At 34.7% G+C, this 13,541-nt stretch overlaps 1 protein-coding gene across 19 annotated transcripts in view; it reads right to left on the minus strand.

Annotated features, from left to right (window-relative positions):
- Positions 1 to 13,541, minus strand: part of LOC149080678 (uncharacterized) — a 312,101-nt gene that overhangs the window by 173,652 nt on the left and 124,908 nt on the right. For all 19 annotated transcript variants that reach the window (XM_089239891.1, XM_089239884.1, XM_089239883.1 and 16 more), the window contains exons 13-14: positions 13,047 to 13,145; positions 9,638 to 9,835 (exon numbers count right to left, since the gene is read on the minus strand). In XM_089239891.1, coding sequence (XP_089096017.1) covers positions 9,638 to 9,835; positions 13,047 to 13,145 — 297 coding nt within the window. The remainder of the gene's footprint in view (positions 1 to 9,637; positions 9,836 to 13,046; positions 13,146 to 13,541) is intronic.

The following is a 13,541-nucleotide window of genomic DNA, read 5'->3' on the forward strand; positions in this document are numbered from 1 at the left end:
AGGATACATTTTCCAAGATATTGTCAGTGTTTCAAGGAAATAGTTATTTTACCTCACGACACAGTGCGTGAAATTTGGAAGGCAGATTCATGTGTCTCCAGTGGTGTAGATGGTAGCATGCTTGCCCGGTATGCAAGAGGGCCTGGGTTCGAGTCCCGGCGGAGACGTGATGACTTTTCTTTCCGAGCTCACCTCAGCATAATATCCGGAAAATAACTGTTTCCTTGATATCTCTGGCTGAGAAAAAAGCCATCTATATCTCTCTAAACCGTCCCACCCGGGGGCCATTTCCTGTAGTTAAGAGAGGCTACTAATGCCTCTACTTCAGCGCCTCACGACACAGTGCGTGAAATTTGGAAGGCAGATTCATGTGTCTCCAGTGGTGTAGATGGTAGCATGCTTGCCCGGTATGCAAGAGGGCCTGGGTTCGAGTCCCGGCGGAGACGTGATGACTTTTCTTTCCGAGCTCACCTCAGCATAATATCCGGAAAATAACTGTTTCCTTGATATCTCTGGCTGAGAAAAAAGCCATCTATATCTCTCTAAACCGTCCCACCCGGGGGCCATTTCCTGTAGTTAAGAGAGGCTACTAATGCCTCTACTTCAGCGCCTCACGACACAGTGCGTGAAATTTGGAAGGCAGATTCATGTGTCTCCAGTGGTGTAGATGGTAGCATGCTTGCCCGGTATGCAAGAGGGCCTGGGTTCGAGTCCCGGAGGAGACGTGATGACTTTTCTTTCCGAGCTCACCTCAGCATAATATCCGGAAAATAACTGTTTCCTTGATATCTCTGGCTGAGAAAAAAGCCATCTATATCTCTCTAAACCGTCCCACCCGGGGGCCATTTCCTGAAGTTAAGAGAGGCTACTAGCGCCTCACGACACAGTGCGTGAAATTTGGAAGGCAGATTCATGTGTCTCCAATGGTGTAGATAGTAGCATGCTTGCCCGGTATGCAAGAGGGCCTGGGTTCGAGTCCCGGCGGAGACGTGATGACTTTTCTTTCCGAGCTCACGTCAGCATAATATCCGGAAAATAACTGTTTCCTTGATATCTCTGGCTGAGAAAAAAGCCATCTATATCTCTCTATTGTCAGTGTTTGTTAGTGTTTTTTTACCATCGCGTTTTTGTTATTTAAATTTATAAATCTCCCTCCCTTCCTGCTGGGTTGTGATCTTTGGCGGACCCCTCTATAGTGAATTTACAGTGTGTAAGCATCGTCCCAGGGCTATAACCATAGGTGCCGAAACCTGGAGGATGAGGCTATTTGAGCTCCCCAATAAATTTTGTGTGAGGCTCCCCAGTGCCGCATTAACACATGGACCTGAATGAAATAGTTTAAATCAGTGGTTCCGAAAGTGTTGGTCGGGACCCCCTGAGGTGGGGGCTGCGTGAATGAACTGACAGGGTTGCAAGAGATTCTCCAAAATAAAAACGTCCATATAAGAAATTTATATTCACTTTTTGCCACGTAAAAAAAATTTCCAATCAATATATCAAGTTAATAGGTATGTTTATAGGCACAGACAGAATTTTAACGGAAGGGGTTCATTTTTTTTTCTTCTGAAGGAGATTTTATGTTTTTCCTGCAAAATAACACTATAATCTCGGCTTGATAGGGGTGTTAGAAACCTCTTCTTTGAGTATGAAAATGAAAACTTATACAGTGTGACTTGGAAAGAATTGTCCGATTTCAAAATTATATAGGTATTTTTCAAAATTAAGAAAACCAGAATGATAAGTAATATGAAAAAGGTCTACTAAAAAAGTCTATGTATTATGAATAATATTATTAATGGTCTATTGCAAACAAAGAAGAGAAAAGAACTATCTAATTTCAAATTAAAAATGAAATTAGATAGTTCTTTTTGAATCACACTGTATATAAAAATCAAGAAACATACACTTCCCTACACGTCTAGTTTCATAATAAAACAACACTGTTTAGTAAATATTGAAAAATAATGATCTCATTCATCACTCATCCCATATATTGGAACTGAAATAAAAAAACACAGCACATTTGTTAACCAAAAATTAATAATTTCTTGGAAAACAGGGACATATGGTCACTCTAAGTGGTGGGGGGGGGGGGTTCCACAGATAAATATCTTGTCAAGAAGTTTGGAAACCACGAATTTAAACTTTCGAGACGCATATATGCAAATTTGCCTGATGGGCCTTGGAAAAATCACTTGGCTTGAAGGTCTACGGTGCTCTTAAGATGGCTTTGCCCCTCCCCCACTCAATAGTTCATGAATATACAATGCAATGCACTACGCCGCCTATGGCCTCAAGCGGCCATTCAAGTATTATGTCAGCATCGATGGGGGGAGGGGGGTTGGGTAATGCTTACATCATCAACCACCCTTCATGAAAATATGAAATATTTTTAATTGCATCTTACTCTGTGAGCTAAAAATGAGAAAAACCTTTCAATAGTTTGTGGGCACTTGAAGTAACATTCCCCCTCCCATTGATAAGTGCCCTACAGAGCCACTTTAATAATCTCTGAATCCAAGTGATCTGGAAATGTGTCCGGGCCACTTAAGTGCTCTGGAACTGTGCCACGCATCACGCAAGTGATCTGTTTTTATGTATATCGTGGATCACTTAAATAATGTGAGTATATGCCGTGGGGAACTTGAGTGATGTAGAACCGCACTGGGGGCCACTTAAGTGCTCTAAAACTACGTCACATGTCACTCAAGGGATCTCTAAATGTGTCATAGATTGCTTAAGTGTTCTGGAACTGTGTCCTGGGTCATTTAAATGATCTGAAAATGTGCCATGGGCTGCTTAAATGCTCTGGGATTGTACCACAGGACACTTAAGCAATTTGTAAATGTTGGAGCTTAGTTCATTTTTACAAAATTAGGTTTGAGGAGGGCAGGCCGCATCAGATAACCCCGAGGGCCATATTTGGTCTGCAGGCCAAGGGCCTTTATGCAATTTATCATTATATGGCTTAAAAGGAGAGTAGCAATGAATTTATTAAAGATAAATTTTGAGTTCATAGCCTTCAAATAACATTGGAATTAACAGAAATTGATTATAATAACATATAAAGGTATTTTCTTCCGAAATTTCAATTACATATTTTTTTGCATTAAACCCCCCCCCCCCCCCCCCCCGTGTACATCTCTGATCCCACCAATATGCGTTAGGATTCAGAGGGACAAAGCTGATGATGAAATTTTGCTGACAAGGGAGGGAGGTGTCAAAAATGGCTAAAAATTTGCTTACGCAAATGGCTAAAAATTTACTTGAAGGGCCCCTAAGTACCATGTATAAGGGGGAAAAGGGATTTTCAGCCCCCTTAATATTTTCTTCCTTAATATTTTTCCTCTGGTACCCAGTTTCAACTGGGTCCCTACCAAAGATTCTGGCCAGGGGACACAACTTCAGGATGGGGGGCATGACTACTTGGTGATAGTGAAAAAATATTTATTTGCCAATAAACTAAATGATCAGGGGCTCTTTTCCACCCTAAGAACAAGTGCTGGAGCAGGGCCCCAGGGCTAAGTGATTTTTCTGAGTCCCCGCCGGGCAAATTTTCTTATTTTTTGCAAGGCCCCTCTTTTCTCGAAGTCCTCAGGCTGTGCCCGGGTAGGACTAAGTGTTAAGATGCCACTGCCCTAGGCCAGGATCTTTGGCAGGCCCCCGAGCCAGACTTTTCACAGGCCCTTTTACAATTTATAGCATGAAAAACAAACAATTATGGTAATTAACTTGGCCCTTACGGCTAAAGTCCTGTCAGCCCTACCCTGGGTGGACCATGAAGCTGGACCCATGAGCTATCAAGGCAGAATTTTTTATGGGTTTTTGTTGTAAATTTTTGTGTAAAATTATATATAATTTATACAAAACATTTTTTTGTATAAAAATTGAAGAGTGATTGAATTCTCTGTCAGCTCCTCCCCCTCCCTGCATGCGAGAGGGGCCCTTTTTTAAAATTGTTCAAAGGATGTACATAATAGATTAAATGCAAACATGCAAATGTATTATTTGAAATCTGTATACTATACCTATTTGAAATTTCCCATTCTATGAATTAAACATGACTGAAACTTTGATGCAATGATAATTGGCTATATAACGATATTACTCCCTGGTCTTGGCATACTCTATTCATCCATAGTGTTAATATATTTCATCGATAATAATAAATCGTGTACAATAATAAGCACTTTCCTCTTGATCCTTGAATATCATTAAATTAGGATTTCATTGTTTATGATATTTTATTTCAAATGGAAGTTATAATTATAAACAAATTGAAACAATATATTAAAAAGGTGATCGATAACCTTTTTATATAATCAGTTATAAACTAGTCAGAAGTTGTGCCTTAGACTAAACTTGTTTTAGACTAATCACAATTTTCCATAATCCTACAATAAGAGATTATTCTACTTGAATAACATAAAAATATGCCATTATCATGTGTTATAATCTGTTGAAACTAATGTTAAACTACCATGGTGCATACAATTTGGGACAACCTGTATAGAAAAAACTATGAGATTTTTATATTGTTCGATACTGGAATATGACGGTGAATGATATTGAATTTTCTACAATGCTTAACAAGTAATTTCTATATTCGATCAACATCGCGAAGTACCACATTGTACAATATCTAGTTCGACATTGGATACTTTACATCGAGCTATATAGAAAAAGTATGCCATTTTGATATAGTTTGATATCGGACTTCCCAAGTCAAACTATGTCGCTTATCAAGTAATTTCTATATCCGATCGACATTGAAGTACCAAATCAAAATGTATGCCTTTTAAATATAGTTCTATATTGGAATGCGACATCTGACGGTATCAGAAACTCTACGTTATTCTATATCGCTGTGATATTAGGGTATATATCTCAATTTCAACAGCATAATCTTGTGATTTTAAGAATGTCCTTATAACCAAGCTAAACTATATGCTCATGTATGAAAGCAAATGTACTGTAAATTTACTGTTATCAATTTGAGCGGGCTAATCAAGGAATTAATTTGTGCCAAATGGAGCTTCACCATTCTGCTAATTAAATTTTCCTCTCCCCAAATTTCTCAGCAACGTCAATTAGATTCTTATAGGTTGTATTAAACACAACTTGTTTTTCAGATTTTCATCTCACTAATTCGATGCTCTATGCACGTGTTGAACTCCTAGGCTGTGCTTGGGTGGGCACACGACACATGGGTAGCTCAAGAAAAAATCTGTACCATTGCAGGACCTATTTTTGGCACCTGGCAACCACATTCTTTTTTTTTGGGAGGAGGGGGGTCTACAAAGTGTTTTTTCTCTTTTAACTTGGACTTGGCACTCTCCATAAAGCCCCTGAATGTTTGTCCCTACACAGTTTTTGTACAGTTTCTAAGTTTTGTTAAGAAACCAAATGCACAGGTGCCTTCCTATTATCGTAAGAGGTCAATGTAATAAAAAAGTACCAATGCTTCCTAACGCGGCCCTATGTCAAGTCCACCTCAACATAGAACCACAAAAGGTTAAGCTGGTCTTGCTCATAATAATATCTGACAGCATATTTTATGCCAGTATCTTAAAAACACTCTATCCAGGGATGTCTTGAAAGAGCATCATGGGACCCACTGACAAAGATATGTTCTGTCCCCCCCAACCCTGAAATATCAATTAGTCCCTCATCTATTTCAAATCTTATTTATTGTTTTTTTCACTTTTGTGTAACATGAGGCTCCTTTATGCATTTGGCACCCAGCTTATGTGATAAAACAAACCTTCTTCTATCTCAGAGAGAGAGAGAGTTTCAATCAAATAATAACATAATTTTAAGAAGGCTGTCATAATCAAGTTTGACTGTACATATATGTATGAAAGAAAATGCACACATGTATATTTACAGTAAAGTCATGGCGAAACAAAGGTGGGGCTAACAGGGCTCCATCCTGGGAGCCCGGGATGATTCTTATTTTTTGTCTTTTCACACTATATCGTGAGGATCACGTTATTATTATTATTATTATAAATTCATTTGTGACAGCTCGTGAAAAATCTGGTCTGGGGCCTGAAAAAGGTCTCAGCTGATGGCCCTGCTCCCGGATGTGGAGACCCATGCCTGGGACTTTATGGCAGTATGTGGGGCCATGAGCAAAGCATCATTGAAAAGCAGTGCTGTGAACAATGAAAAAAATTAAACCACCAGACATTTTGAAATTTTCATTAAAAAAACTAAAAGCGTGTTCTTAATGAACTAGAAAATTTTTTGCCAGTAATATTTCAATTATGCAATTTAGTTAGCTTCAAAAATAGATCGGTATTTTTTCACAGAAAAAAGGAGCAGATCTCGTTTGAAAATAGTTGGCAACATTTGAAGAGTGCCAAGTTCAGTGTCTTGATTTTACCCTACATCTTACTACCCCACCATCCCTTATTTTTCTTGCAACTTTGGAAGAAGAATGATGTCTTTGTCATAAACAATAGGAGACAGCTGCAGCAAATTTCATCGCAACATATTGCGAGCGCTCGAAAGACCTTTCAATAGATTACAGAAGTTTCCACATCATTTTGACACACCAAAATGGATTTAGTGGCAGAAAAGCTGCTGGTATGCGCAGCCAGAAAATGTGGCAAGTGGGTGTGCTTACAGAATAAAACTGTAGATTTTCAATTTCCCCTCCAGCGTTGCTGTATCTCCCGCAATGTAGTGCATTGTGGGGTCTTAGAAATACGGGTGATGGCTATCAGTGTTTTAGTGTGGTTCACTATCATTAAACACCTCATGCTCCACAAGATGCTCTCTCCTCCAATTGAACAGTGAAGATGTTGCATTTTCAAGTTGAAGCCATGTCTACAAATGTTAAGCTTCTGAAATGGTGACTTAAATCAAGAGAAAAAAATGAAAAGTTTCTTCAAATTAAATAGAAATATCCATAATTATTAAAGGAAGAAAATACAGTGTGCTCTATGTGCAAGTCCTTTTTTTTTTTTTTAAATGTCTTTTTCTAAGCAAATCTAAAATTTTAAGTATCATTTTTAATGTTATCAAGTTTTTGGTATCCACCTTGGATTATTGGAAACTCAATTGTTTATATGCATATGTTCGTATAGAGCAAGTATAGCAGATATACAGAAATTTTAAAACATTATAAATGTAATTAATATTATTTCACGACAGCTGAACTTGGTCACTTATGGCGAAAAGAGTAAATTACGAAGGTATTAGAGAGAGAGACTCACAAATATATGCACGTACCCACTCGACCCCTGTCTGAATCCCTAATCTGTTTACACGATTAGCACTTCAAGCCCTAAGCAATAGAGATGTTAAAATTATTGTAAAAGATCTAATATTGAAGTTCCTATCCCATAATGTAGAGGAAAATACTTTGAGAGATGAAATAAAATTTGTATAGGTTACAAAGTACATGAGCAACTGGATAAATTTCTCAGCTGTTTTTCATGACACCTACTCTTAATTAATATTCACTTAATATTGATGCCCCCCCCCCCTCGCACACACACAAGAGTAGAGAATGGAATTTTATATAGCCTGGGATCTTTTTCCTTCAATTTTTTTATACTATAAATTTATTAGAAAATTAACATACATAAATGTCAAATATTGTGACCTGGGGGGTGGGGTTACAGCTTCATTCTCAATACATTACTAAATAAGAAATGTGATTTCAGGAGTTCTATTCTCTGGAAATATGATTTTCTGTTTCCGATTCCTCAAGGCTCCGAAATATCTGGAATTTAAAAGCCCTAGTTCTGAATGTATGAGTGACCCAAAACATATTTATGTTGTATTAAAGAAAAACTAAAAATAATATCAATAATATTGAAAATGATGAAATGCCATTTGATGTAGCTAAAAAAAATTTAAGATCACCACAATCAATGATTGCTGTTGCTTCTCTGAAAAAGCGTTCTATTCTACTTCATTTAACAAGCTAAGATTCTCTTTCAATGATAAAAAATTGAAAAAAAATTGAATTCAATTTAATTCATTTTTTACTGGAAAATGATGAAAACTACAACAAATGAAGATGGGAAACCAGAGATTTTGAAAGAAATTAATATGCTATTGTGAAAAGTTTTTATATAATGACTATATCAACCTATTATTCAACTAATTAATTACTTTTTAAGTGACAGATAAATGGTCATAAGAACATTTTCTGGTGATACCAACAATGCTGAACTAAACAAGTTGGCAATAACCAGGCATAGGCAGGATTGACCTTCAAATGGGGCACAAAAATTTTCTTCCAGAGAAATTTGAATTATCACCCTTCAAAAAGCATTTAAATTAACAGAAATTGGTTAGAATAGCATACAAAAGGTATTTTCTTTCGATATATTTTTATTTTTTTACATAAATATAAAACAATTTTTAAATTTTTGGTTGGCTTGGGGAGGGAACTGCTCCCCTATGTCCCCCTGCATACACCTCTGCCAACAACAGTATTAGTTTGGGTGTGTATTTTGACGCTTATGATACTTTTTGTAATAATATTATAATCCTTCTACAATTTTCTTTCTTTGATCTGCTGAGTATCGTTATAAAAAGAGAGAGAGATTTCACTGTATATAATATACAATACATACACAGTAGAGAATCTCTTTGTATTATCACCCTATCAAGCCGTCACTCTGCTTACACCACAAGTTTTTGATTGTCCCAGCTAAAGAATAGGGCAATTAATATTGACAGTACTATGATATATATTATCACTAGTTTTATGTTTCACTTTGATACTCCGTAATTTTCTTATAAAAAGTCATTCTTTTCACTCCATATTAAACAATTAAACAAAACTGTTTAAACAAAATATTTTCCTATATTTTGACTCTTGGAGAAGAAAAGAAAACCAGTTTTGTCACCTATCGTGAAGCTAGATCAAAATGCATTCAAAGTTTTCTACCTCCATAAAAGGGTACAAACATATCAGTGGCATCTCAACATCATCATATGCTATTAGCTCCTTATCATGTTAAGTACAAAGCCTTTCACTAGTAATAGTTCCACTTTTCTCAGCACTTTTTTCTTTCTTCTGATTAGCAGTTCCTACTAAAAAAGGTGACCATCGTAGTTTTTGCTTGCTCTTATTTTTTGAAAAATAAAATAAAGATTTAAGAATCAGAATAGCAAAAGTAGTGAAAAATAGGGATTCCCAGAAAATGTTTAATATTTTTAGCACCTTGAGATCAGGTTGAAAATTGTGACTAAAAACAAAGAAACTGGCAATATGAACTAATTTGAAGACACTTTCAAACTTGCCAATTTAAATATTTTTGTTCTTATTTTTCATTTCTTTTAATTTTTTGAATTAATCTAAAAGCAGAACAATTTTTTTTAACACTTTATTATTGCTCATGCAAAGATCAAAACATCAGACAACAAAAGCTTATATAGAATTGATTTTATAGGCCCATATATCTTGAAAAAAATTCAATTATCAGTGTTAGATATATTTTTTGTAGAAAAGTGGAAATTTGCTAATTAATAGCTTTTCTTACCCCTATAACAGTGCTTTTCAAATTAAATAATTTTATAAATTATCAAATTGATGTGCAACTAGAAATTTTTTCCCATAAATTATGTGACACATGTTTGCAATGATATTTGGAGCAACTCATAAACTTACTTTAGACTCAGCACTGCATTTTGCTCCATATTCTAAAAGAGCTGTGACAATATCCATTTGATTTTTTTTGGCAGCTATATGAAGAGGAGTATACCCATTTTTAGCAGCGGCATGTGGAGATGCCCCCTTTTCCAAAGTCAATAAAGCTTCATTTACATGATTGTAATGTGCTGCCACATGTAGTGGAGTGAGTCCATTCTGAAAGAAAATTAAAACAATAATTTCAAGCTCATATATAAATTCAATTATATATATACAGTGCAAATATAATTATAAAAAAAAAGTAACTAAAATCGAAAAAACTTGTTACCAGTGTTTGCACAGTGTTGGTCATAATATATTCAAAAACTTGATACTGGTACAGTAGAATCCAGACTATATCGCCTAATGTGGGGGGAAGGCAAGCTGGATAACAGAAAAGCTGGATAGGCTGGAATTCTATAAATACTCACTTCCTAGCCCCACCATACCATCAAAAACACCATTTTAATACAAAAAAACCACTTCTATTCATACTTTGTGACTTCTTGGTACATGTCTGTGTGGTTTATACATACATGTAATGTACTTTATACATAAATGTATAAATAATGTAAATGTTTGTTATGTCCTATACTGTATGTTTTAAAAATTTATTAAAGAAAAAGGAAGACCAAGAACATAAATATTGTTAAGAAAATTCGTAAATAATTTTTATTTATCATTTATTATGTCATTTTTTGCCTGTAAATAGTCATTATATTATGTAAAAATTAAAATTAACATATTCCTCTGTAAATTTTGCCAAATCAGCAAGAAACTTAGAGAAGCTTGGCAGCAGCTCTGACCGATAATTTGGTGACGTCATGGCACCAGAGAAATCTATATGATCTCGTTAGAATGGTGGGGAATTTTCTCGAACTTTTCTTTTGTCTGTAGAAAAGCACCACCAAAGCAGAACTGAGTTGTTGAGTACACTATTTCAGTCTATTGATGTTCCGTTTCACACAAGTTTCACTGTAAATGTTTGTTATGCACTGTACTGTATGTTTTTTTAAAACTTATATCATTTATGTAATTTTTTGCCTATGAATAGTCATTATCTTATGTAAAAACGAAAATTAATGCTGTAAATATTGCCAAATGGGCAACAAACTTAACAAATTTTGGCAACAGCTCTGATGATTTGGCAACGTCATGCTGCCAAAAGACTAGGCTGTATAGTCAAGATTCTATAGCGTTGGTCATAATATATGTTGCTGCATTTGCAGCATTGGTCATAATATATGTAAAGTCATTATAAATTTCTATAAATTGCAAAATTATGACTAAAACACTGGATAAGAATACTGAGTTGCTTTCATTGAAGTTGATGTAGAAGTTTTGAACAAAAGATATGCTTATTGCTTGCATGTGCTTTTATGTACGCGCAAAGAAAAGCAAAAATATATATATATTATATATACTGTATATATACATTTATTTAAAAAAAAAAGTGTCATGCTATGACACTAAGTATTTGAACTTTCATAAAATAGACATTAAAATTTTTTGATCTGGTTTTACAATTATTGTCAAAATGAAAGACTTCTACTGCATTGCTAAAACAAATGTATGTCTTAACACCAAAACTGACCTACCTTCACTGTTACAGTGAAAACCTAACATATCTGCTAGATTACTATGTCTAAGTCAACTAATGAGATATCAGAGAAGATACCATACATGACATTCAATGTTACTTGGACATAAACAAAAATAAGTTGTTTGGATGCTTGAGGATAATGAAATAGACTGAAATCGCTAGTAATTTAGTTACACAAATACTTTGGTATTACCTGCTAGGTGACCAAATAGTGATTAAAGTTCTTTTTTGTTAAGGAAAACCTTATTGCAAGTTTATGAAACAGAACTTTGTTATCAACTAAATTTTCTACACTACTTTTAAATGAGCTCTTAAAATAGAAACAGAAAGCAATTTGAAACTTTGAAAAGGAAATGGCAATTTTCAACCCTTCCACAGTCAGCATATTTTTATTAAAAGCTATGAACATGGACAGTAACTCAATTCTTCCTACCAGTGTGATGCCAAGTTGTTATCCCTGGCACAACAGGTGCCAAATGGTGGCATATACATTTAGATACCTCAGCTTAGAAATTTTTTAGCTAACAAACATTTTTTTCAAAAATCTTTAGCCTCGCTAACAAATGTTTTAATGGATATGAATGCACACGTTAACATAACAACAACATTGTGAGCTGAATTTTTGCACCAATCGTCATCAAGATTACTATCACTTGAGTCAGGTGAATTTATACCTGCCTTGGTAGCACTTTTTCCAGTTATGCTTCTATTTACTTTTCAGAAAGTGTGAGCCAGATTGATTGATTTACTTTTTTAAATTACAGTTATTATATTCAAGTCATTTATGGTAGGCATGATTATGATAATATTTTTTGTTTTTTTGCAATATGATTGATATTTTTTTATTACATTGGATATAGAAAACATACAGAAAAATATATATAGCAAGCCAAATTTTGGTTTCTTAAAGTTTATTATAGTGTTGTTTGACTGCATTAACAGAAAGAAAACAAACTTATCAAGAACTAGTGATTTTCAGAATAAATTACAATTTTAACAAGAGAATGATATTCCTAGCCATAGTTGATCAAATATCTATCTCAAAGACATGTCATACTTATTCATATTAAAAAGGTTTTTTTTTGTAATAGTAAAAAAAGTTTATTGAAACTTTGGATTAAAATTCTTGATAAACAACAATGAAAATAGGTAAATATGGTTGGGGGAAAAAAAGAGATGTACTGATTACTAATAAATACTGAATATTTGTGTTTGATGGTGATTGCTAATTTATTAGTGTGAACTAAAGACACAACAATACACCTAGATCAGACATTTCTAGCAAAGTAAATGCCATAAATTCCTGCTCGTGAACAATATTCCCCCCCAGCTGCATGTGTGCATGACCATATATAGCTAAAAATGCTTCAGCAGAGAAGAAATTCACTAAATTTTACATGGTAGCATGCTGTTTTGTCATTCTGTGCAGACCTCAAAGTTCTGTGCTCAGAGTAACAACAAGTTTGCTCATGACTAATTTTAAACTATTATTCTTTTCATTGATGATGTGCTGGAACATGTGGGTAATAAATAAAGCAGCAATACACATGAATAGTTTTGGTTGTTCCCATATTTATATCTATGAAGTCAATGAGAGAGTTCTATCCATACTGCTAAAGGTAAAAGTTTACACGTTTATTTATTTATTGTAATTCGTGACAATTTAACCAGTTGAAAATATCCTTCTCATATACATTAAACATATCTTTTGATTGTTACATACATTATTTTCTTGATGGCATGAATGCCTTTCAAAGTTGAAAAAAGAAAGATTGAATGCATTACTTTTCCTTGTGCATCAACTGGAGCATCTTTATGTAACATTAGTTTCATTACTTTGATGTTTCCATACTTTGCAGCTAAATGAAGAGGGGTAAATCCTCGCTAGAAAAGTTAGAAAAATAATTCATTTAGGATATCAAAAATTTATGTAGGAAATGAAAAGCCAAGAATAAAAATTAATTGCAGTCTTTTTGAAACACTACAGTTTTTGAATGGAGGATATATACCATACTACCCTACATTAGCCAGCACACTGGGAAACAGAAAAATAGGCCTGCATGCAGCAACACCCATATTTTCCGGCATGCTAAAAAATTTGAGTCACAGATTCGGGAAAATGATTAAATATCTTGACTCCAATAACTGATTGAATTCTTTGATTTAAACTTGGTTTTTTTTCTCTGCATCTTTTATGTTTTCTGTTTTACTAACTGCTTTCAAGTAGTTTTAAAGTAGTTTTAGCTTCATTTTTGCTTTTACTGCCACAAATCTTGATTT

This window comes from Pholcus phalangioides, unplaced genomic scaffold, assembly GCF_987345545.1.
Source record: "Pholcus phalangioides strain wild (caught in Gottingen) unplaced genomic scaffold, Ppha-v1.0 ptg000011l_1, whole genome shotgun sequence".
Lineage (NCBI taxonomy): Eukaryota > Metazoa > Arthropoda > Arachnida > Araneae > Pholcidae > Pholcus > Pholcus phalangioides.